General features: G+C 42.1%; 1 protein-coding gene across 5 annotated transcripts in view; it reads left to right on the top strand.

Annotated features, from left to right (window-relative positions):
* LTBP1 (latent transforming growth factor beta binding protein 1) overlaps positions 1-25,930 on the top strand; it is a 424,584-nt gene that overhangs the window by 41,461 nt on the left and 357,193 nt on the right. For all 5 annotated transcript variants that reach the window (XM_030857973.3, XM_030857970.3, XM_030857967.3 and 2 more), the window contains exon 3: positions 13,803-14,100. In XM_030857973.3, the coding sequence (XP_030713833.1) occupies positions 13,803-14,100 (298 nt within the window). The remainder of the gene's footprint in view (positions 1-13,802; positions 14,101-25,930) is intronic.

Here is a 25,930-nt window from a genome sequence, read left to right as displayed (position 1 = left end):
AGGCCATTGTGGAAAATATGGAAAGTATAATATGGTATAAGCAACAACTTAATAACTTGTGTAATTTCACCACTCATAGGTATATAATTCATGTTAGCATTAGTATATTTTTCTTCCAGCCTTCCTTCATGTGTTCATTATTCAGCAGTTATCTTTGAGCCAGACGTTATTCTAAACCCAAGGGAAAAAGCAGCTATCAAAATCATCTTTCTGCCTGAGGAGCTGATATTTTAGTGGGAGAAACAGACAATGAATAGATAAATAATATAATGTTGGGTTAAGGTTAAGTGCTTTAAAGAAAAATGAGGCAGACTAATCGAGGCCCAGAGTTTGCTGTTTTGGAGTGGACAGTCACAAGGGAGGCTGAGTGATGTGAGAAAGGTAGCCCGTGAATATCTAGGGAAGAATGTTACAGGCGGAGGAATAGCCAGTGCAATAGCCAGTGCAAGGGCCCTGCAGTGGAAGCAGGCGTGTTCTGCCCGGGGACTAGCAAGGAAGCCAGTGAGACAGGAGTATGGTGCTCAAGACATGCTAGGAAGTGACATGGGAGAGGTGGTGGAGACTTGCAGGCTGTGAAAATAAGGGCTTTGCATTTCACTGAGTGAGTTGGAAGCCTTTGGAGGGTTTAGTGCAGAGGAGCAACGTGATCTGACTTTGGTTCTAACAGAATCCCTCTGGCTGCCCTGGTGAGAATAGATTGCAGGGGACAGGGTGGCCTGGAGAAGGGTTTGAGGACAGGTGGTGAGACATGCATAGAGGGTAGACCTGTGAGGAGAGCTTCTACAAGCCAAGGAATTCCCGAGGCCACTGGAAGTTTGGAGAGAGCACTAGGACAGCCTTCAGAAGAAACCGTCCCCTCCCACACCTTGATTTCAGACTTCCAGCCTCCAGCCTGTGAGACGGTGACTTTCTGTTGTCTAAGCCGTGAAGTTTGCGGTGCTTTGATACAGGAGCACTAGCTAACTAATACACTTGGTGAGCAACTTTGCAAACAGTGGCGCCTTTTAAGGAGCTGAATGTTGAGGAGGAGCTGGGGGTTGGTGGGAGGAGGGGACTCAAAGTGTGCTACATTTGAGCTCCTGTTAGACGGCCACTCGGAGCTGTTGAGGAGGTGATTGGACGTGGAGACCTGGAGCTCACAGTAGGAGGACAGGGCCTGAGATCCGAACTGGAGTACAGTTTGCGTGGAAATCAAAGCCACGTGACTAAATGAGGTCATCAGAAGGGTCCAAGGACCAAGCAAGCCCTGGGAAATGTCAACATTGAGAGATCAGGAAGGGAAAGTGGAGCCGGAGGGAGACTGAGAAGGTTGATGGTGAGGTCGGGAGGAGGCTGCTGGGGTGACGGCTCAGCCCAAGGAAGAAGGTGGTGAGGGAGGAGGGACTGACCCAGCGCTGTTCTTGGTCGAGAAGGGACAAGGCCCACCTTAGCAGCCAGGAGGGGACCAGGGACTCTGACTCTGGACAGGCAGAGATGCAAGGCTGAGTGGTCTGAGTTCTAGAGAGAGTAGGAGGGTTGCTTTTTTGTGTGTGTTTTTTTTTTTAATCTTGGCATTACATCATAAGCATTATCCCAAGTCATTAAAAATGTTTTTAGAACGTCGTTTTTGATGACGTAATCAGATTTCATGATTTTTATCTATTCTTTGTTTTATGGGTAAGATATTTCTATTTTTTTACCACCATATTGATTGTAATACTGCAGTGAACAGATTTGAATATAAAATTTCCTAGATTAGGAATGATAAAATACAAACGGCACGAGTGTTCTTAGGGCTTAATCTTAAATATGGCCGATTGCTTTATAGATAGTCTGTACCCGTGGACACTCGCCTTGGCAGTGCAGGAGCTGGCTTGGCGCGCGCCTCTCTCGCATACAGTACTGAGTTGACCAGAACATCCAGAACGGTGTTAAGTTCCAGTGGTGATGATGGGCATCCGTGTTTTGTTCCTGATTTACAGGGTAATGTCTCTGCTGGTTACATTAAATCGTACTAGATCAGCGTTCTGGACACATACATTTAAGAATATATGGTAATTCCTTCCCTGTTCCCCTGAACTCGATCTCTTACGAAAAGTCATTCTGGAATCAGTAGAGTCAATTTGCATTTTGCTTCTTGACAGCTTTGTGGCAGGTTTCACCACTAACATTTGGCCCTGCACTCTGGGACTGGGCATAGGAGTTATTTATTTCTCTCAGCTTTCAGATCTCATAGTAAGTTCATGATCTCAGAGAGGTCTTTTCTAATACCCCGAGTCCCCTAGGGATGGCCTCCCCGCCACACACCGTCTTCCCCTTCCAGAATGCTTGTAATAATTATAATCACTGTTGCTGTTGGTCTGCTGGCTGGGCTCCACGGGGCAGAGACAGTGTTTTCTTCTCTACAGTTCTAGTCACAGGGCATGTGACAGTGCCTGGTGCAAAATGGAGTGCAGAATTTTCACTCGGGATTTTTTTGAGTGAGGGACTGAGGCACAGGTCAGACTTGGAACTGGCCCTAGGGCACAAGCTGGGGCTGGGGGGAGGGTTTAAACTCAGGTCTGTGTGACTCCAGAGTCCAGCTTCATCTCACTCCACTGCCTGCTGCCATCAGTAGGTGAGCTTGGGCAGGGAGAATTTTATATTGCCTCAAGGAAACAAACCATACTGAGAATTCTTTGTATCCTTTTTGGTCCCTTGAATATAATAATTCAAAATATTTGTTGATTGCCCACTTAGGGCCCTTCCTTCCTCATTTCTTCTATACCTTTATTATTCTAACACATACTGTATGGTGATGATTTTTTTTTTTATATATACTTGTCTGTCTTCCCTACTGGACTCCGATCTTCATGAGAGCAGGAAATTTGTCTTCTCCATCTTTTTATCTACAGTACTTGGCACAGTGCTAGTATATAAGGGGGAGGGACTCAATGTTTGAATAATGGATGGAGAAATATGATGGTACTAAAACAGAGATTAAAGATTTATTATTTAGAAATATATGGTCTTCTTTCCAATGAACTATAAAGATATCACTTATAATCATACTTATATGTGCATAATAGTTTAGTCTGTAAAACCCAAGATTTGTCAGAAACTTGTGTTTATTATACATACGTGCTAGTATTAGTGCACGAAATAAAATTATACTATTATTAGAGAAGGTACTTAATGAATGGCTGACTGAATAGCAATATAACCTTGTGTTTTTATTCACATTAATAGTATTGACATTTAAAAATTTATAGTATCACTTTATAATTCTAATTTTGAAAGGCTGTAATGACATATTTTACTCAGTCTATATGCTGCTTTTGCATTTTCATTGGTATAAATAACACTGCTGTGGACAGCTGGACATATGTATGTGTATAGTTATTTCCTTTTTTAAACTATTTTCTTAGGGTAAATTTCTAGAAATGAGGCTACTGAAACACAGCCTGAAACATATTGTTAAACTGCTTTCTAAAAGACTTGTATCATTTTACTACCACCTTTGTGACATGTTGTATTAATACTCTTACATGTCTTTTAAAAAATTAATTAGCCATAATAGTGTACCTCCTTGTTTTAGTTTGCATTTCCTTTGATGACTTAATTAATGTAGACATTATACCACAGGTTTATTTACTAATTGTATTTTCTTTTGTCTTAATTGTCTATTTCTGGCCTTTTTTCATTTTTTTTCGATTTTGGTCTAAATTTGTTAAAGACAGCTTTTATCAGTTCTTTCTATATAATAGCATTTTCTGAAAATTTTCTGGTTTTTCTCTTTTGCTATTTTAAATTAAATATTTACATAGTCTAAACTGTAGATCTGTAACTTTGTTTTCTTTTTCACTGACTTAAAAAAAAAAAACTTAATAAAACAGCAGTAATAAGACCAGAAACAGAACCCAGAAAAACTGCTGGTAGTTTTTCATTACATGACTTATGACTTAATTATATTATACTCCATGAGTGATTTCAGTTACCCATGGCATTGGGAGGAGTGTGTTTGGCCTCAGCTGACCATCTATTTTAAATTAAATCACATGGTAACAAGCTACCCCTGCTGAGCTCAGACTTCCAGAACTTCCACCTTCCAGAACACAGCTCCTGGGGAATCAGGCAGATGAGGGTGCAGTCCTTGACATAAAGGCAGTAAACTCCTCATAAAGCCATGAGATTCTGCACACAACTTTTGTGACTTGTATCCCATGTAATTTGTGCTGTGCTCAACCATCTGACTATCTGCTTGGTTAAATTGTCACTTGAGAGTAGATTAGAAAAGCAAAGGGCGTAGAAAGGGTAGGGAGAGAGCCTGGCTTGGAGGGGAGAGAACAGTGAAAGCACACACACATCTGAGGTTTTTCGTAGAGATGTTCATAACGATCAAAACCCGTGAGTTATTAAATGTGTTGGTGCATGGTTCACCTGTCTAGAACATTCGTTTTCGTGGAATTCTTCATTATTTCGCAAGGCTGGATAGAAAAGGCATTGGGGTGTTATACTACAATTTTTTTGCTCCTTAGGGATTTGGGAGGAAGCAGACCCAGAGACATTTGCAATGAAAGTGCAGCATTTTATTTGGGTTTGGTACAAGGAGCATACAGAGTGAGAGGTAGATGAAACTGTGTGACCTCATGCTATGTTTCTTGTGATCTGATATCACTTAGTGTTATTGAATGACTTCAAAGGGCAGCTGGGAATTACTGTGAAGACACATACAGCAAAGCAATTTCTCACCTGCTGTCTCTGATCACAGAAGACACAGTTAGACTCAACATTTCTCCCTGGGACACATGCAGTCGACATGCTGCAACTTGTTTGGAGAGAAAGGCAAGGGGCAGAGAGTCACTCTGTTTGCCCTGTGTGGGCTGGGACGAGTTTTAAATATAATCAAGAGTTACTTTTTTGGAAATAAGAGCAATACAGACTAAGCTTCAGGGCATGGGATACTTCCTAAAAATACAGTCACTGAACTTTTAAAGAATGTTAGGATCAGCTTGTTAAATTGGCGTAGGATTCAAATGTGGAAGAAATCTGAGAGTATTGTTTGGGGCATTAAGGGTCAGGTTTTAACTGTCTTCAATTCTCAATTGCCTTTTGTTGGCTTATTTAAAAAAATTTTTTTAAATTGAAAGGTATACAGAAAAGTAAAAGGGCTACCATAGTCAGCACCTATGTATCTACTACCCACAGTGAATACAGGTCTAACCTGTTGTCATACTTTCTACCCATCTTTTTTTTTTTTAAAGAAAAAAAATTCCAATAAAGTGACCCATTTCCTTCTCCAGAATTGTTCTGCTTCCTTCCCTGAGGTGTCACTGTCATGAATTTAGTGTGACTCCAGTACGTATTTTTATGCTTTTGTTGATTTCCTATGTATCCATAAGAACAATGAGTATTGCTTTATGTATTTAAAAATTACATGGACAGTTATTATCATATAAAGAACAGTATAATAAAGTAGCATCCTATAATTTACTTTCTTCAGTCAATGTTATTTTCAAAAGATTCATCCATGTTGCTTGGTATATAGATCTAGATCATGATTTTAACTGCTGTATACTGTTCCATTATATGAAATACCACAGTTTATCAGTTCATCTATCAGTGCCACTATTTTCCTACTATAATTGGTGGGCAATGAACATTCCTGTATATGTCTGCTTGAGCACATGACAGCCTAGAAGTGAAATTGCTGGGTATTAGGGTTTTTACATTATAACCTCACTAAATATTGCCATATTGCTTTTCACAGAGGTGAGTATCAAATTACCCTCATGAGCAGTATATAAGAGTTCCCATTTCCCTATATCTTTGCTAACACTTGGTGGTAACAGACTTATTGCCAGTGTCTTCGGTGTAGAATTGCATCTCAATGTTGTTTTGATTTGCAGTTCTCTGATAATTGGAGAGGTTGAATATCTTCTCACATTTATTTCACATTTCATCATCTGTGAATAGCTGATTCATGTCCTTTGTCCATTTTTTTTCCTATTGATTTTTAGGAATTCTTGATACATCTGGTTACTAATCCTTTGTTAAATATATTGCAGGTTGTCTTCTTTTTATCATTTGTGTTTCAGTGTTTTGTATGGTACCTTTAAATTTTGTTTTAGTCAAGTTAATCAATTCTTTTGGATTTTACTTACTGTTTCACATTTGAGAAATTCTTTCTTCCCCCAAACCATGAAGATATTCTGTCACATTTCCTCTTAAAAATTTTAAAGATCTGGTATGTATATATATATATATTTTTTAACTTATTTATTTGTTTTCGGTACGCGGGCCTCTCACTGTTGTGGCCCCTCCCGTTGCGGAGCACAGGCTCCGGACGCGCAGGCTCAGCGGCCATGGCTCACGGGCCCAGCCGCTCCGCGGCACGTGGGATCTTCCCGGACCGGGGCACGAACCCGCGTCCCCTGCATCGGCAGGCGGACTCTCAACCACTGCGCCACCAGGGAAGCCCTGTATATTCTTAAGTGGGTAGGGATCTAGTTTTGATTCTTTTAGATGGTTGGCTCTTTTCCAACCCCAGTTTTTTAGTCCATTGTTTTTCTGTAGATTTGTTATACCTTCTCCATCATGTTGCAAGTCTCCATTTATATTTGAGTCTGTTTCTAAGCTTTTTGTTAAATTTCATTCATCTGTTTTCTGTTTCTGAACTGGTACCACATTCTTATCAGTTATGGTAGTTTGTAGAATCTTTTGGATTATCTACATAGACACATAGGTAAACTAAAATAATGGTCCATTTGTTTCTCCCTTCCTACTCCTTAGACCTTTATTTCTTTTTTCTTGTTTTGCCAGGTTGGCTGGGACTTACAATATAACATCAACGGTAGAGGTTATTGTGGGCATTTAGACTTGTTTCCAGCTTTGATAGGAATGCTTCTACAGTTTCCTCATAGTATTTGCTGTAGGTTTTGGTATACTCTTTGTGTGTGGGATTTGCTGTAGTTACTGTTTACCAGAACAAGGAAATCCCTTTGTATTCCTAGTTGGCTAACAGTTTTTGTTTGTTATTATGAATAAGTGATGAATTTTATTGGAAAATTTTATGCATTCATCGAGACAAGTTCTCATTTAATTTTTTTTTTTTGCGGTACGCGGGCCTCTCACTGTTGTGGCCTCTCCCGTCAAGGAGCACAGGCTCCGGATGCGCATGCTCAGCGGCCATGGCTCACAGGCCCAGCTGCTCCGCGGCATGTGGAATCCTTCCGGACCAGGGCACGAACTCGCGTCCCCCGCATCGGCAGACGGACTGTCAACCACTGCGCCACCAGGGAAGCCCTCCTTTAATTTTTTAACATGCGGAATTCCATGGACAGATTTGCTGACATTTAAAACCATCCTTATATTTCTGGAATTAATTCGGCTTGCTTTTCTGTTTTGGAAATACCATCGTATTTGATTTACTAATATTTAGGAATTGTGCATCTATATTCTTAACTGTGATTTATATCAGAGTTTTCTGTGTACAGTTCTTGCCTGATTTTGATATTGAGGTTTTACTCTTAAAGGGAGTTTAATTCTGGGGTCTGTACTGAATGTCCTGACTCTGGCGGGTCAGGACTGGGAAATTGCAGCTTACAGGTCCTGGGTAGTTTGTTGCACCCTATGCCTGTGCAGCTCAGTATCAGGTGAAGAGTCCGGGGCCCTCTGCAGATCTCTGGGCTATCTGTGTGTGCAGGTCTCTCCTCTCTAGGACTCTGCCCTGCAGATTCCAGCCACTCAGCCTCCATCGCGCTGTGCGTGGGCTCCCTCCCTGCACGGTGATCTGCAGGTGGTTGGGGTGATCCTAGGGCTCCCCTCTTTATGCCCTTCTCTTAGGATTCACAGTCCTCTCTTGCCAGTTGTCTGGTATCTAACAACAGTTGTCTTATATCTTTCATCCAGTTTCCTAGTTGTTTATGGAAAAAAAGCCTTGTTTGGTAACAGTTATTCCATCATGGCCACCTGTTTCCATCATGGAAATCCGTTTCTTTAACATGAAAACAATCTTAAAAATGATTGTTCTGTGTTTGGAATGGGGGACGGGGTAGAGGGTTCATTCACTGTGCTTATCTCGAGGAGAAGTCATCTTACAGGATTATCTACTTAATGAATGGTGGGCTCCCCCCAACTTCTGGTTCCTTTTCACAAACTGAGTATCTCTCAGAAGCTTTTTTTCCTACTGCACTTGAATGTCTTAGGCTAATTCCCTTAATGCGCTTTTGTACTGGAGGTTTAGTACCCTGTAACGGCTATCAGCCCATTGTGATGTTCTTTTCTGTGAATCCACAAGCAGTTTGTTTCTGAGTGCCCCTACCCTTCTAAAAGTTCTTTTAGAACAGGTTGGATCTGGGCTTCTGAAACTGTTTAACAGCATACTGCTAAATGCCACTGCAGACCATGTACATGAGCAGAGTACAAATTAATTTAAATATTAATTTTGATCTAAAAACATCTTTGAAAGATTGGAGACTGTTTGAACAACTGGCAAACCAAATCCAGAGACGTAGTTGTTATTATGTAATGGATTAAGAGCCCACTTATTTTTTTTTTAACATCTTTATTGGAGTATAATTGCTTTACAATGGTGTGGTAGTTTCTGCTTTATAACAAAGTGAATCAGTTATACATATACATATGTTCCCATATCTCTTCCCTCTTGCGTCTCCCTCCCTCCCACCCTCCCTATCCCACCCCTCCAGGCGGTCACAAAGCACCGAGCCGATATCCCTGTGCCATGCGGCTGCTTCCCACTAGCTATCTACCTTACGTTTGTTAGTGTGTATATGTCTATGACTCTCTCTCGCTTTGTCACAGCTTACCCTTCCCCCTCCCCATATCCTCAAGTCCGTTCTCTAGTAGGTCTGTGTCTTTATTCCTGTCTTACCCCTAGGTTCTTCATGACATTTTTTTTTCTTAAATTCCATATATATGAGTTAGCATACGGTATTTGGCTTTCTCTTTCTGACTTACTTCACTCTGTATGACAGACTCTAGGTCTATCCACCTCATTACAAATAGCTCAATTTCGTTTCTTTTTATGGCTGAGTAATATTCCATTGTATATATGGAATATCTTCTTTATCCATTCATCCGATGATGAAGAGCCCACTTATTATCTTCCCTTTATAGATGTCCTTAAATCCCAACATTCTTTTTTTTTTTTTTTTTTTTTGCGGTACGTGGGCTTCCCACCGTTGCGGCCTCTCCCATTGCGGAGCACAGGCTCCGGACGCGCAGGCCCAGCGGCCATGGCCCACGGGGCCCAGCCGCTCCGCGGCACGTGAGACCCTCCCAGACCGGGGCACGAACCCACATCCCCTGCATCGGCAGGCAGACTCCCAACCACTGCGCCACCAGGGAAGCCCAATCCCAACATTCTTGGAAAGAAATGGCAGTACTTTGACATCAGTCAACCAAGATGAGGTTCAGGCTCCTGTCCTTGGGTACAAAAAGTTTTGCGTTAGCCAATTATAACTGACCTCACGGCTTATATTCTAGTTGGGAAATAAAAGAGCTTTGTTAATAGATGATTAATGTATGTGACAGTACATGTGAAATGTGAAGTGAATGATGAAAATGGCGCAGGAGATCGGGGTGGGCGTTTGGGAAGGACTTCACAGAGAAGGAGGAGCTTTCAGATAAGCAAGAGCTTGAGGGGCCGGCCTGTGTTTCAGGACAGGGCACCGGGTGTGCAGAGGCAAGAAGGGGTGAACTTTTGCAGGGATGGACCAGGGGGCACTGAGGGTGGAAAGGGGTGGTTGGGGTCCAGATGTAGAGGGTCTTGAATGTATCTCAAGGGCAGCTAAAATGTTTTGCAAATTTTTAAACAGAGAAAAAAATTAAAAGAGCTGCACTTCGGGAAGATTAGTCTGCCAGCAAGTCTTGTAGGATTTTGTTCCCTCACCTACTGGCTCTCAAGTTTGGCTGCATATTGCAATCACCTAGAGAGTTAAAAAACTGAAAAACAAAACTAAAACTGATGTATGAGCCCCTTCCCCCAGATATTCCGATTCAATCAGCCTGGAGTTAGGCCTGGGTTTTGAGAGTTTTTAAAAGCTCCCCAGGTGATTCTAATGTGCTGCAAAGCCTGAGAACCACTGCCCAGACCACCGCTAAGATCTTTTTTCTAATTAAAAAAAAAAATTTTGTTTTTAGTAATTAATTAATTTGTTTTTTTGGCTTCGTTGGGTCTTCATTGCTGTGCACAGGCTTTCTCTAGTTGCGTCGAGCGGGGGCTACTCTTCTTTGCAGTGTGTGGGCTTCTCATTGCGGTGGCTTCTTTTGTTGTGGAGCACGGGCTCTAGGCGCGTGGGCTTCAGTAGTTGTGGCACATGGGCCCAGTAGTTGTGGTTCGTGGGCTTTAAGGTGCAGGCTCAGTAGTTGTGGCTCGTGGGCTCTAGAGCACAGGCTCAGTAGTTGTGGTACATGGGCTTTGTTGCTCCACGGCATGTGGGATCTTTCCGGACCAGGGCTTGAACCCACGTCCCCTGCATTGGCAGGTGGATTCTTAACCACTGTGCCACCAGGGAAGTCCCACTGATAAGATCTTGATGTAGTGTTTACTCATTGTGTTCAACCACAGCTGGCCAGGCAAATGCAGAACCAACTGGTGGAGAACATTTTAAAGAACTTCTGTAAGAGTTAAAATATTCCACATGGTTCAGAACCTCAGGTAGAATAACAGTTTTCTCCAGAAACAGAGTCACAGAAAACTAGTGGTTACCAAAGGGGAGAGGGAAGGGGGGAGGGACAAATTAGGGGTATGGGTTTAACAGATATAAACTAGTATGTATGAAATAGATAAGCAACAAGGATATATTGTATAGCACAGGGAATTATAGCCCCTATCTTATAATACCTTTTCATGGAGTAATCTGTAAATATACTAAACATCTATGCTGACACCCGAAACCAATGTAACACTGTAAGTCAACTATACTTCCATTAAAAAAAAGAATAACAGTTTTCTCACGAATGCCTACAAATTTTTACATTGGCCATGAAGTAGATGGTGACAAATGTATAAACGTTTGGAGGGGACCCATAATTATCTTGAGAATTTGGTCACATGGAAGAAACTTAATTTTTTGCATTAAAAACAGAAGGGCAACATAAGACAAACACATCTGTCACGGCAAGAATTCAGTAACATAAAAGCCACTGTAGTGTGAAAATACCAAACTTGCAGTGATAAAAATGCAAGTTCTCAAAAAACTGGTGGAAGGCTGCCAATTTCCAAATCCTGTGTCAGTGGTTCTCAAACTTGAGTGAGAATCAGACTCACCTGGAGGGCGGTCAGATTGCTGGGCTCCAGTTTGGGATTTAGCAGGCCAGGGGCAGCCCGAGAATGTGCATTTCTAAAGTGCTTCCAGGTGATACTGCTGCTGGTCCAAGCACCACAGTTTGAGAAGTTGACACGTGGGAACCGCTATTGCACAAGGTCCAAATATCACACGAAAAAGGGCTTGACAAAATGTGGTTGCAGAACGTGAGTTTTGCTTTTCGTGTCAGGGGAGGGGCTTGTCTTGGCAATTAGGGAATCTGTCCCTGCCCCCAGTTTAAGCCAGCCCCTCCTGTCTGCGTGCTCCAGGAGGCTGCTGTTGGAGCCCAATGGGGAAGGTGGAAGAGGAAATTGTCTTATCATTCTCCTTGTCTTTTCAGACTTAGTGTGAAAGGGTGTTATTGTATATAGTCGTACTGTTATGTTCTTTTCTGTGTGAGTTTAAAGTTATTTTTTTCCTTAATTATTCTTTCCCCACTCCCCTCACCCTACGACGTGCAAAATTTGAAGAGTTAAAAGAAAATCGCTACCCTGTTATCCTTCTAACCCATCCACGTCCTCCTCAAGATAGGCCCTTGTTGCATATTCTCGGTGGTTTGGGGAAGATTTCCGTGCTTGGCTTCCATCTAGGTACCAGCTTTTGTGAGCCGCTCGGTGCCGCCTTCCTGGTAGATTTGTAGACATTCGCAGTACACCTCGGGAGGGAGGAGAAGTGGAAATCATTCTCAGATGTTAAACTGAAACATGTTTCTAATTGAAAGCATGAAGAGAATGTATACATGAAAGTGCCTGGGGGGGTGGTGATCTCTGGCAGAGTCTCAGCTTTGAAAGCCCCATCCAGTCCTCGCTTGTGGCCACTTCTGTTCTCTCTGGGTGGAACCCATTTCCATTCCTGTGACATTCCATAAATAACCGTGGCCGAGTAGGGACCTAATGTTCATCACTCGGCCAGGAAAACGCTGATAAATTAGAATCGTGAACTTTAGCATTGCATAGTTTTTGACTTTGAATTCTAGAAGCCTAATATGGAAAGAGCCCTCAGGGACCATTTTAGAACAAGCAGCTACTGCCCTCCCCCCTGCCCCTGGACTTGTACAGGTGCAGAGGCCAAGCTTAAGTAACTTACCCCAAGGTCACCTCAGGAGCTGGCTGCATTTTTCTTTCCTTTTATTTTTTTTCTCCCAAGAACCCTTCCAAATTTTTAGAAAATTTGTCAGCCTAGTATTCTGACACTTGACAGCCGTTTGTTATCATTATTTGCTGTAATTAATAGGAATTGTAGGGAGATAGGAAAAGTATCTTCTCTTGTTTATAGAAAATCAGTAGGTTTCAGGGCTTTTAGGTCTTGGTCATTTGGTTCCTCCATAACTGAGCCTCCTCTGGTTCATATTCCTCATCTGTTTTGTGATTGTTTGTAGACTGAACCCTGTGCTGAATTTTATGGGAGATTTAGTACTGGGATCTGCCTCAGGACAAAGAGTTTAAGTCAAAGTTAGGCTGATAGCAAAAGGTTCATTTAAATAAATTAATTTGGACAAATAAAGAAAGGAATCATGTCCATAGGCCTATGATGTTCATAAAATTTAAGTCAGTAACATCTGAACTCCCAGGGGACCTTGCCTATGATAAAATCCACTCACCCTACCCGTGACCCATAGCCCTGCTAACTTTAAAACTGCTTGGCCACAAGTCTGGTGATTCAAAGTACATGCATCCTAGGTAATAGGAGATAAAGAGGTTGTTTCTTTTTGGTTGCCTTTTGTTATAAGATTAGGGATGTACTTGCTTAGAAAAAGAAAAAAATCTATGCATATATATATACGTATATATATGTGTGTGTGTGTATATATATGTGTGTGTGTGTGTGTGTATATATATATATATATATATAAAGGCTGACTCAACATTTCTGCCCTTGGATTTTCTCTCTCAAAAAAAAAAAAGAAGGTAGGTTGGACTAGATTTCTGAAACAGTCACTCCAAGCTCTGATAGCTTATGCAAGATGAAGGCTGTAACACTTTTGGGGGTTTGGGTTTGGAATTGGGCTTTTGTTTTTTGCCAAATGTTGTTTGGATACCTAAAATTTAAACTTAAGCCACAGAACACAACTTAAAAAGAAGGGCAGAATACTTTCTTTTATTTCCCTGTATTTCTGATGCATTTCTGAGTGGCAGCCATAGTAAAGCGGTTAAGAGTGATGACTTTGGAGCCAGTTCACTAGAATTCAAATCCCAGCTCTTCTATTTACTAATGATTGTGTGACCTTTGGCAAATTATATAACCCCAGTGCCTCTTTCTTCATCAGTAAAATGAGCAAAATAAAATATCTACTTAAAACAGTTGCTGGGGGGTTAAATTTGTCGATATCTATTAGAATAATACCTGGCACATAGGAAGCCGTTAATAAATATTATCTATTATCGTCATCATCATCAACATCATCATCATTTTGTTTTATTGAGGGATAGCCTGATGCTACTGGTAAGCCTGTGGAAGAATTAGTAAAGTCTACAATGCTTTTCTTCAAAGTGTGTCTTCTATTTCTTTCTGCAGCAAGCTGTGTTCCTCCATGTCAGAATGGGGGGATGTGTCTCCGGCCTCAACTCTGTGTGTGTAAACCAGGGACCAAGGGCAAAGCTTGTGAGACAACAGCTGCCCAGGACACCTCGTCACCAGTGTTTGGAGGGCAGAGTCCTGTGGCTGCTTCCTCCTGGGTCCCTCCTGAGCAAGGAGCAAAGCACACTTCATCTAAGAAGGCAGACACTCTACCAAGAGTCAGTCCTGTGGCCCAGATGACCTTGACCCTCAAGCCGAAGCCTTCAGTGGGACTCTCCCAGCAGATACATTCTCAGTGAGTGTTTTGAACTTGCCTCCAGCTCAGGAGCATCTTAAGTGCATTGCTTTAAATCACTCTTCTTTTCCTGCACAATTTGCAGAAATCACTTGGATAGTAATGTCCTTCTTTCCTTTTCTTCTTTCCTTCCTTTTCTTAAGGTTTTACATGTTATGTTTACACATCAAGTGTCTTAAAAATACTTGATATGTGTGTTTAGCCTCTGCAGGGAAGATTTACCATAAGCATTAAGCAAAGCAGTAGTGAGGATTAAGGGGATCAAGGTTGGAAGGGAATAATAAAGGTAGTTGTTTGGTTATGGTGGAGTTGTGAGTTAAACAATTCTCTTTTTTCGAGGTGGGGGGTGCTTTAGAGTTTTTGAAGTCATAATTGAAAAGGAGAAAGAGTGAGTGTGATTTTTAAAGGTACATGGAAAAGGTAGGAACTCATCTTTCCACAGAGAAGGTATTCAAGTGAAAGTGAGTCCTGGGAAAGAGAATTTCTCCACCTTGGTAGCAGGTTAAGTGTATCTTCTATTAAACACCATGTTTTCCTCCCATTTGGCCATGCAGGTCCATTTTTGGTGAATGAGCTTGTGTTTTATTTATGGGAGCACGGTTTTTTTTCTTAGCGTTAGGAAGTAAGTGCTATTCTGAACGAAATGAGAACTCTGTAAGGACAGGGTCCTTACACAAATTGTTTCGTTTTAATTAGCTACTCTACATGGATAACAAGATGCAGAATTACTGCAGCTATCACTTGTCATTTGTCTAGGAATGTAAAATACAGGAAGTTCTCAACTTAAAAATGACCCAGCAGTTCATTTGTAAGTCACTTGCTTGGAATTTTGAATGCTTTCCCCACCAAGCCCCCGGGATAGCTTCCACCTGGTGATTAGTATCCCGTCAGCCCACAGAAGTTATTTAATCTGTTACTACAGATGAAATTATCCTAATTTATACTTCCCCTTTGAGTAGGCCACCTACTGTCCCTGATGAGTGGGGTCCTGATAACTTTTTCCTTTCTCTTGTTCCCTCCTCAGTCCTCTTCTTTCCTTTTTTCATTTTTTCCCTCTCATTTCTTCTTGCCTCATTCTTCAATTCTACCATGATAAAGAGATTTGGGAGGCTGTGCTGGAATCTAAGTACTTTGCTACCATGTCAACTGGAAAACACATCCTGCAGCCCTCAAGAAGAAGGAATTGTGGTTATAGCCAGTACTTAGTAACTGCTTACTGCATGCTGGGTACTGTTTCACATGCTTTGTATGATTGTTCATTTATAACTCACAGTGATACCCCATCAGGTAGGTGCCATGATAAACCCCATTTTACAGATGAGGAAACTGAGGTGCAGAGTGCTTAAGTAATGTATTCAGGGTCCACAGTTAATAAGTGAATAATAAGTATTAGGATTTAAATAGAGGCAGAATAAGGAGAACACATATTAGGCTTTAAATGGAGGCAGCCAGGCTCCAGCATCCATGCCCTGAAGTGTAAAGGGTGGCAGACTTTCTCTGTAAAGGGCCAGATAGTAACTATTTGTAGCTTTGTGGGACATATGGTTTCTGTTGCAGCTTCTCAATTCTGCCCTCCTTAGCACAAAAGCAGCCATAGATAATGCTTAAGTGAATGAGTGTGAGTGCTCTAATAAAACTTTATTGATGGATGTTGAAATTTGAGTTTCATATAAATTTCATGGCACGCAATATTATTCTTTTGATTTTTTTTCTCAACCATTTAAAAATGTAAAAATCATGCTTAGCTTATGGGCCATACAGAAACAGCCTGTGTGGGCCAGCTTTGGCCCCTGAAGCGTAGTTTGCTGTTCCCTTCTCTAAAGGATAGTAGTGTTTTTTTGTGTCAGAACATGTGTCTTTGAAATAATATAAAGCATTGATTATATCATAGCTAGACATTTCTCTTCCTGCACTGTTCTGGATCTTAAAAACAGAACAATTCTGTGTTGAGCCATGCCTTGGCAATCAAGAGTCAGATTACCGTGCATTGCGTTATTTTTTTTCTAGCATTATTACTTACATAAGCTGTGAAGTCATTTACAAGCGACATTATTTATCCTGAATATCACCATCCCCTGTTAGAATTTGACCCTCTATGATGTATATATATGGATTGTTAGTGAGAACCATATGTCAGATGTCAGATAAAGGAACAACCTTTTCCCCCCTCCCCCTTTTTTCTTTTTTTGGTAGCAGCAGTGTAATTTAGACAAGAATGTTGTGAGTCAAGGGGGAGGCTAAGGTTTCAGCTCCAACTTGGCTTTGGGAAAATAAAAGTCATTAGATAATTTGCTTCAGAGACCTCATCTGCTGAATGAAAATGGTTTTTACGATCGCATTGTTATAGGCATGTGTTTATGGGCGTGCCTACTGCGTGCTTTGGGGTGAGGAGAAGAGATGGCCCAAGATGCTAACAATTCTGATGTTTTCCTCATAAACTTTTGTCAGTTGCCCTGTCATCTGGGTACTGTAGGGAGTATTAAGATGTACAAGATCCAGTTCTGCTCTTAAGGAGATTTTGAAACGATAGATGAGCTATCACTTGAGAGGGGTACAAAGGAAGGGGTACAGTTGGCCCACTGATGAATTTAGGTAATGACACGATCACCTGAAATTTAGACTGTCAAGGAGGCACATATGATAGGACCATTTTGACTCCTTTTGAGAAATGTAACAGTTCTTAAGTTACCTATTTTGTAATATTGCCTACTTTAGGGTGTTTCAGGTTTGGTTTGGTTTTTGTTTAGTGAAGGAGGAAATTAAGCCTTCTTAAAATGCTTGTAGACATAAAGGCACCTAAAATATCAAAATGTGTAGTTAGTGTTGCATCCGTTGCGTGGCATATGAAATGCTGCAGTCTTGATCATTTATTCAGGTTTTTATTGAGCACATGCTACGTACCGTGCGTTGTTCTAGGGGCTCAGGATGTAGCACTGAAAACTAAACATAATGTCTGCCTTTCTGGAGCCTACAGTCTGGAAGGGGGGAGACGATTGATGAGTGGTGTAATTAAAACATATGTTAGATTGCGGTAAGTGCTGTGGAGAAAATAAAACTGCAGTAATGGACAGGGAGTGCAGGGTGGGAATGGGATGGGAAGGAGTGAGGGCCCTGGTGGTTTTAAATAGGCTTTCAGGGAAGGTTCTGCTGAGAAGGTGACATTTAAGCAAAGGCCTGGAGGAGGTGAGGGTGTGAATCATGGAGAAGTGTGGGGCTAGGGCAGAGGCCCCAGCGGGAGCCTGCCTGGGCTGTTTGAGGAATAGCGACTTTAGTAAAACTGTAATGTTAAAACTACACATCTTAGGCAGGTGGGGGTTGGACGAATCGGTTTTACTTTGGCCAAATTGGTTTTAGACAGCTTGGCTTAGAACCAGATACAAAGTTCTCTAGAAAAATCAAAGGAGGGAGCAATTGTTGATAGATTTTGGAGCATTGGGGATGTGGAGGACTAGGGACGGCTCTGGAGAGTGTTATCTCTGAGCTTGAAAAGATGGTTAAACTTGACCACAAAGAACTGGAGAAGAGCATTTCTAGGAAAAGCAATGATGTGACACTAGAAAGACTGCTTTGTTATCTACTGATGTGTAATAGGTCCCCACAAACTTGGCAGCCTAAAACAATAAAAATTTATTGTCTGACAGTCTCTGTGGGTCAGGAATCCAGGAGGTGCTTAGCTGGAAGCTCTGGCTCAGAGTCTCTCATGAGGTTGCAGTCAGCAGGGGTGGCTCGACTGGAGCCAGAGAACCTACTGCCAAGGTGACTCACTGCCATGGCTATTGGCAGAAGGCTTCACTTCCTTTCCCCACGGACCTCTCTGCAGAGCTGCCTGAGCATCCTTACGACATGGCTGCTGGCTTCTCCCTGAGCAGGTGATCCTCAAGCCACAGGGCCTTCTGAGTCTTGAAAATGACACACCTTTACCTCTGCCTGATTCTACTCATTAGAAGTGAGTCACTAAGTTGAGTCCACTCTCAGAGGGACTGTAGTTAATAAGCTGCATTGTTTGAAGAGAGAAATATCAAAGAATTTGTGAACATATTTGAAAATGACCACATTTAGATATGATTTGAATGGAACTTGATATAAATGAAGACTAGTGGTAATGAAAGTTTTTAAAGGTTGGTTAAAAACCAAGTTAAAGACTAAGATTTCAACAAGACAATTCCAAAAAGACCCAACAAGACAAAATAGAAAAAGTAACGAAGGGGGAACCTATAGCTTAAAAGAGGTTTAAACCACAATGTTCATTACAGTTCTATTTACAATAGTCAGGATATGGAAGCAACCTAAGTGTCCATCGACAGATGAATGGATAAAGAAGATGTGGCACATAGATACAATGGATTATTACTCAGCCATAAAAAGAAACGAAATTGAGTTATTTGTAGTGAGGTGGTTGGACTTAGGGTCTGTCATACAGAGTGAAGTAAGTCAGGAAGAGAAAAACAAATACCGTATGCTAACACATATATATGGAATCTTAAAAAAAAAAAAAGGTCATGAAGAACCTAGGGGCAGGACGGGAATAAAGACGCAGACCTACTAGAGAATGGACCTGAGGACACGGGGAGGGGGAAGGGTAAGCTGGGACAAAGTGAGAGAGTGGCATGGACATATATACACTACCAAATGTAAAACCAATAGCTAGTGGGAAGCAGCCGCATAGCAGAGGGAGAACAGCTCGGTGCTTTGTGACCACCTAGAGGGGTGGGATAGGGAGGGTGGGAGGGAGATGCAAGAGGGAGGGGATATGTGGATATATGTGTTTGTATAGCTGATTCACTTTGTTATAAAGCAGAAACTAACACACCATTGTAAAGCAATTATACTCCAATAAAGGTGTTAAAAAAAGAGGTTTAGGAAACATATTAACCAATCACAATATTTAAATTATGTTTCTCCTGATGCAAGCACACTGTAAATAAAAGAAAAAAGATAATGATGATAGGAGAACCATGAGAATGCTGACATTGATTTGGAAATTTGATGATATAAAAGAATGATTGTTGATTTTGGGGGGCTGTGCTGATGACCTTGTAGTTATGTAAGGAAGGGGAATAATATTAAAGTATTTACAGATGACATTGTATGATGTCTGAGCTTTGATTGCAGTTATCCAGTGGGTTGAGGTATGGCGGTAACAAGATTGGCCATGAGGGGCTAATTATTGAAGCTGGATGATAGGCACACAGTTCTTACACAATTCTCTCTACCTTTATGTATTTTTGAAATTTTCTGTAATGAAGAGTAACAAAAAAGAGAAAGTTTCAAGGAGGAAGGCTGCTACGATTTTTCTTCTGCCTTGGGAGATTAATCTGGCTGCAGCATCTAAAATGGATTAGAACTAGTGGTAATTGGAGGGTGGCTCTGTAACGGGGGTAGTGGTGCTGGTCACCTGGAGGAAGGACATGAACTCGGGAGGTGTTGTTAATGAAAGATCTTGGCGCCTACTCAAATGTGGGAGGCAAAGAAAAAGAGAATCAGATACTACCCAGGCATGGGACTGTGGGCGAAAGGGAGGGCGTGGAGGTCTTTCTGTCCTACTGTCTTCCAATCTTTCTTGGTAATATCATGGATCTCCACGGTCTTTGATGGTGGTTGATACTTGGTGAATGCATGATTTCTGACAGAGCTTTATAGATGAATAGCCAAGATCATCCTCTGTTCCCCAGCAGGGACTAAAAGCAAGTGGGTATCAGTGGTACATGCCTGGCCACTTGGTCAGGTACTGGTTTGGAAGGACCTTGGTCAGGGCATTCTGGCAGTAGTCATTGCTGTAGTTGGTACTTCCATTCATGCTTTCCGTGGAAGTTTATTATTATGGCGTTCCTTTTTCCAGTTTTCCGGGCCACATCATGGATCCTCCATGAGCTAAAGAAAAGACCAAATGATGCCTCATCTTCCTGTATACAAATTTTGGTCGTCACTTTTCTCATTCTTTGAACTTCTATGTCCCTTGATAATACTGCATTCCTTAGAAAGTTCCTATTAACACTTCAGGTTACTTTCATAATTGCATCCTGTAGATGTTCATGTATAGCTGTCCACGTATTCAGCGAAGAATTGCCGCTGTTAGGTCACAGGTGCACCCCCAGTGTCTGTCTTTAGTCCTATATGTAAAAAGGTGTTAATGCTTATATGTTGTGGCCAGGAACTCCACAGAGGAGCAAAAATCAAAACTGTTCAGTTTTCCAGAGCTTTTTCATCACCTGTCAGTATCATTTTTCACATGTATGTTGAAGTTTCCCACAAGAATTTGTTTTCAGTCCTCAGCGCTGCTCAGTGAGGCTGTTTCAACTTGTGTGAAATGTCTGTCTTTATCCTTGTTAATCATGATGGATGTTACAGGCACTGACCATGGGCCCATGAGGCAGAGGTCGTAAGGGACATTCTTCAGCTGCTGATGTCTTCTGCTTGTTTAGAGAATGTAGGTGCAAATGACCACTGCTTTGCCAAATGGGGAGCTGTTATCTGTACTGTGTAAGGAGGAGGCACTTTTGCAGGACACAATGTGCCCAGTCACCGCTCTTTGAGCTTGAGAAGGAAGTCTGGTTTCACTCAGGATGTGGATGTCAAATCTATCTCAAGAGCTCACATGTATCCAGTCTTTTTTCTTCCCTGGTGATGGCTATTTTCATCATTTTATGTTTCAAAGGATGGTGGTTAGTTTCTCTGGAAAAAATAGTTTTTTCCTGTCTCAAACCAGTGGAGGGGGCCTATACTTACCTAATGTCATTGATGTCTTTTCTGTCATCGTCTCCTCAGGGATGGGGTAAAGAGAAAAGAAGCAAGTTAGAAAATGGTCTCTTTTAAGACAGGCATAATTCAGATATGTTCTCTGTTTATCAAGTGAGCTTATACTACGCCAGATATTTTCTAACTATAGGGGAGGGCCCCTTAAAATCCACATTGAGATAATGGGTTCCACTTTCAAAGGTCTCGAGAAATGCATACTTCACATTTACCACGGGTCGGTTGATAGGAAGCAGTGGCGAGTGATGTCTGTGCCAGGGAGAAGAAGGTGCTACACTGTCCTTTTTCTCTTTCCAGTTCTTAGCTTCCTGTCCCTGTGGTTGTTTGAACCTTAAAAAAACTATATGCTATGATATGTACAAGGATGGGAGACTTCGTGGAATGTTCCTTGAAGTATTCTGCTCTCCAGATTAACAGCAACAACAACAAATATAAGCTCATTCGCTTTACTTGGACTCTCTCACACTACCCCTAAAGGAAAAAAAAACTCGTTATAAAACTACACCAACAGGTGCAATTTTAGGGAGACGTTTCAAGCTTCTTGTGCACTAATAGCTGAGGTTGCGACCTTGTCTGAATTTATTAAAGTAACCAAGGAAATGGTCAGTACGTGAATAGACGATTTCCCCAAATGATCTCTCAGACTGTGGGGGGCCCTTGCTTAGTGTTGACCCCCCACTCTGCTGGCCCTCCCCCATGTTTTTCTTCTGTGCTTCCTATACTTAACCATTGTCATCATGCTTACTGCACAAGCATCTGTTTTCTCTACCTAGGTACACAGAAGGGCTACAATAAACGTTTAATACATTTTTGTTGAGTTTTTCCTGGAGAAAAAAATATGAGTGCCTAAGTCCCTGTCCAAGGATTGTTTCCTGAATACTGATAGTGCAGGAGGGACCTTATTCTCTTGGAATAATACCATTTGCCTTCGTAAAGCCCTGTACATTCGCACGATACTCTGCCTTCCTTGTCGTATTTGCCCAACAGGTCTGTAAGATGAAGGTTTTGAGCCTTACTTTATGATGTGGGGGAAAAAAAAGGCAAAGTGGTAGAAAGTTGAAGAAAAGGAACTCAACTCATGACACTTTATGGATGCTATGGGAACTAAACATGTGAACCGATGACTGATTTTATCGTTTTATGTGCATGCTTTTTAAACTTTTTTTTTTAGAAATAGACTTTAATTCAATTTGTTATTAGTCTAACTTTCTAAAAGCCAATTTATTTATTTATTTTTTGGCCGCACACCGCACGGCATGTGGGATCTTAGTTCCCCGACCAGGGATTGAACCCACACCCGCTGCATTGGAAGCACAGAGTTTTAACCACTGGACCGCCAGGGAAGTCCCCTAAACTTTTTTTAAAAGTAGGAGTTAAATTGAAATTATATACAGAAGAGTAGAGAAATCAAAAGTGCACACGCCTGGCGATTATCGCACACACGTGGAACTGCCATCCACGTCAACGAGTAGAACGTTGCCAGCACCACAAAACCCCCTTTTTCCTAGATTTGCCCTTTATCTTTTCCCTAAAGGGAGCCACTATCTTGACTTCTAACACCAGAGATCAGTTCTGTCTGTTTTGAACTCTATAGAAATGAATCATACGGCGTGTATATTTTCACTCACCATCATGTCTGAGATTCATCGACGTAATTATGTGTGGCTGCAGTTCACATTTACATTCCAGAGATGATTCCATCATATGAGTATACTGCGACTTATCATTTGTTCTGCTCTTGATGGATGTTTGGAATTTTTCCAGTTGTTGGCTCTTATGAAGAATGCCGTGTGCATAGGTATATGTGCAAATTCCAGAAAAAGACCTTTGTGAATCTAAGTCACCAGAAAAACAAGCCCAACTAGTTACAACAATGTCAGGGTTTGAGAAGGACTTCACAATCCGTTGTGTGAAGTTTGATCATGTTGGTATCTGTTGGCTCTTTGAGAGAAACAGGCACATGAGAGAAGGGATGGGGTGACAGAGTGTCTGAGGAGCTGGGAGCAAGGAACTTTTTCCTCCTGAGCAGGACTTGTCAGGAAGAGTGGACTGTGGAGTTGGGGTGGAGAGACAGAGGAAGAGTCGGGGAGGTCACTTTGTACTCCATGCTGTCTGCATCTTACTGGGTCCCACAAGGAAGTCTTGGCCAAGAGTGGTTTTGAGATCCAACCAGTATCTGACTGGGTTTAAGTTCTGGACAAAGGTATATAAGGAATTATGTGGAAACTCAAAGTCTGTGATTGAAAAGGGTAAGTGCTGGGAGAGTTTGCTCTCCAATTTAATTGCAAGAAATCAGGATGGTGTTTGGTGCAGTATAGTAATAATAATAGTTAATATTTACTGAGTGTTTATTCTGCGCCAGGCACAGTTTTAATTACTTCTTGAGTATTATCTCATTTAACGCTCTCAAAGGAATGTGAGATAGATATTTATCATTATTGTTATTATCATCCCCATTTCATATGATGAAGCAATTCAGGTGCACAGGGTTAGATAATTTGCCCAAGGGCTTCCCTGGTGGCGCAGTGGTTGAGAGTCCGCCTGCCAATGCAGGGGACACGGGTTCGTGCCCCGGTCCGGGAAGATCCCACATGCTGCGGAGCGGCTAGGCCCGTGAGCCATGGCCGCTGAGCCTGTGTGTCCGGAGCCTGTGCTCTGCAACGGGAGAGGCCACAGCAGTGAGAGGCCCGCGTACCGCAAAAAAAAAAAAAAAAAAAATTGCCCAAATGCACTCAGCTAATAAGTGTAGGGTCAAGATTCAAATTTAGGCAGCCTGTGAAGTTAACCTCTGTATACTGCCTCTTGCTTTGATGGCATTCTCATTAGTTTCCTATCACTTCTGTAACAAACGACCACAAATTTAGTGACTTCAAACAGTGCACGTTTGTTCTCATAATTCTGGGGTCCGAAGCCTGAAATGGGTCTCACTGGGCTAAAATGATGATGTTGGCAGGGCTGCCTTCCTTCTGAAGGCTCAAGGGGAGAGCCTGTTTCCTTGCCCTTTCCAGCTTCTAGAGGTTGCCTGCATTCTGTGTCTCGTGGCCCCTTCTCCATTGTCAAAGCTGATAATCTCGGGCTGAGTCTGTCTCACTGCCAGTCTCTGGTTCTTTCTTCTGCGTCCCTCTTCTACTTTTAAGGACACTTGTACTGACGTTGGACCCACTTGAGTAGTCCAAGGTAATTTCTCCATTGCAAGGTAAGCTGATTAGCAGCTTTAATTCCATCTGCAACTTTAATTTCCTTTTGCTCCATAACCTAGCATAGTCAGAGCTTCTGGGGAGTAGGATGTGGACATCTTTGGGGGGGCTGTTATTCTGGCTACCACAGACTTTTACCAGGGACCCGGTCCTGTCCTGGCGGTCTTCTCTGCTACTCAAGGTTGAGCTTTAATCAGAAGGGAGGGTATTGATAAGTAGTCGGCACAGTCCCCTTCAGTGAAGAGCAGACACAGCCCTTATGACTCTTACAATTGTTAGGTTTAAACACTTCACGTAGATTTAAGGTCTAAAAATGGCTCCCAGTGTTCTCTGAAATCTTGGGACCAGGACACTCAGGCACTTGTGGTGAATGGAAGGGGGGAAACCAAGAGATCAATAGGTCAGACATGGCCAGGCACCAGGAGGCTGGCTCTCCTCATGCCCTTCGCCTCATGGAACTAGGGGTTGAAAAGTCAACACCACTTTTGACATATAATGGCCCCACCCACTAGACAAAGTGGCCTGTGGACTCTGATTGCAACTCCCTTGGGAGGTGGGGCAGTGAGGAAGGGGGGTGGACAGGCGTGGGGAGGAGTGGGGAGAGGGCTAGGAGTATCCCTCCCTTCAACAGTTAGACTGGGGCCGTCGAGTCTGATAAAGTATTTCCCATGTGATTATTCTTATAGGATGAAATAAATCTGTGCACTGAAAGTTGAATTAATTAGTTGTCAGAGCACTTGCTGTGAACGGACCATAGGACTGGGATTGAAACACACACGAAGCCACTGATAAGCAATTGGAGCAGAGCACAGTCTGGCTGCCACGTGGAGTCCATGAGCTTTAGCCTGGCCTGCATGGTTGATGCCAAAGCACGAGAATGGTTTTTAGGGCCTGACTGTGGGTGTTATGCAGATGAAAGTAAAGATTCCTCTTTACCTTTGGATATGTTTGGCATTCCATAGATACTGCCTGTGGATCCTTCCAAGGTGCCTCTGGGGTTGCACTAAATCCTCTCTCCTTGTTTTCCTTGGCTTAGGTATTTGTTTATGTTTGAGAGAAGTGAAGACTAAATTAGAAGACTAAATTTTTATAGCAGTTCTCTGCCCTGGAGTTGCCTGGGATTAGGATAAAGAACCTATAAGACGTGAGTGCTGTGTGAGGGAGGTGACAAGTACACCTCACATAACACAAAATAGGCACCAATAGGAAATAAAAATTTGAGTTAAATAACGTGTGTGGTAAATATGCCTACAGTTAGTATATCTTCACTGAGGTTTTCAAGGTTGAGTATAGTTTTTACCTATTTATCTGTTAATCATACTAGAGATGACCTAGCAGAAATAGCTGATCCTGGGGGTCCAGAGACAAGAACTTGTAAGTGGAAAGAAGGTCTACTTAAACACTGTGGAGAAGAGAAAGCCTCAATTTGCTAATCCAGGAAAAAATATCTGTCATTTTTCAGGACTGCAGTTTTTGAACAAGATGTTCTCGCCTTTATGCAGGATAGCAGGAGGAACCAGCAAGACTGGGTGAAATTAAATTGGATTGGAGATTGTTCCTGTACCCATTAGAGTTTGGGGGGCTTTTCCATGAGTGGAGCAGAAAGGGTCTGACTGTCCCCTGTATGCCAGGTGCTGGGGACTTTATGAAGTTTAGTTCAAACTAGAGGGATCTTTTCAAAATGTGAGTCTTGTCCTGCTCTGCATAAGTGCCTTACTGGCTTCTCAGTGCATCCTAGGGGATGGGACTCCATGGTCTCCCCTTGCCCAGCCTGTCACCATGTCACAGGCAGCTCCTTGAGTCTGCCCAGCTCCTTCCTGACACATTTTCTCTGTCTGCAGCTACATGTGCCATACATGTTCGTCTTCCCTGTTAACACC

This window comes from Globicephala melas, chromosome 12 (assembly GCF_963455315.2).
Source record: "Globicephala melas chromosome 12, mGloMel1.2, whole genome shotgun sequence".
In the NCBI taxonomy this organism is placed as follows: Eukaryota; Metazoa; Chordata; class Mammalia; order Artiodactyla; family Delphinidae; genus Globicephala; species Globicephala melas.
Note: the sequence above shows the minus strand (reverse complement) of the source record. Positions and strands in the feature narration are given on the sequence as shown.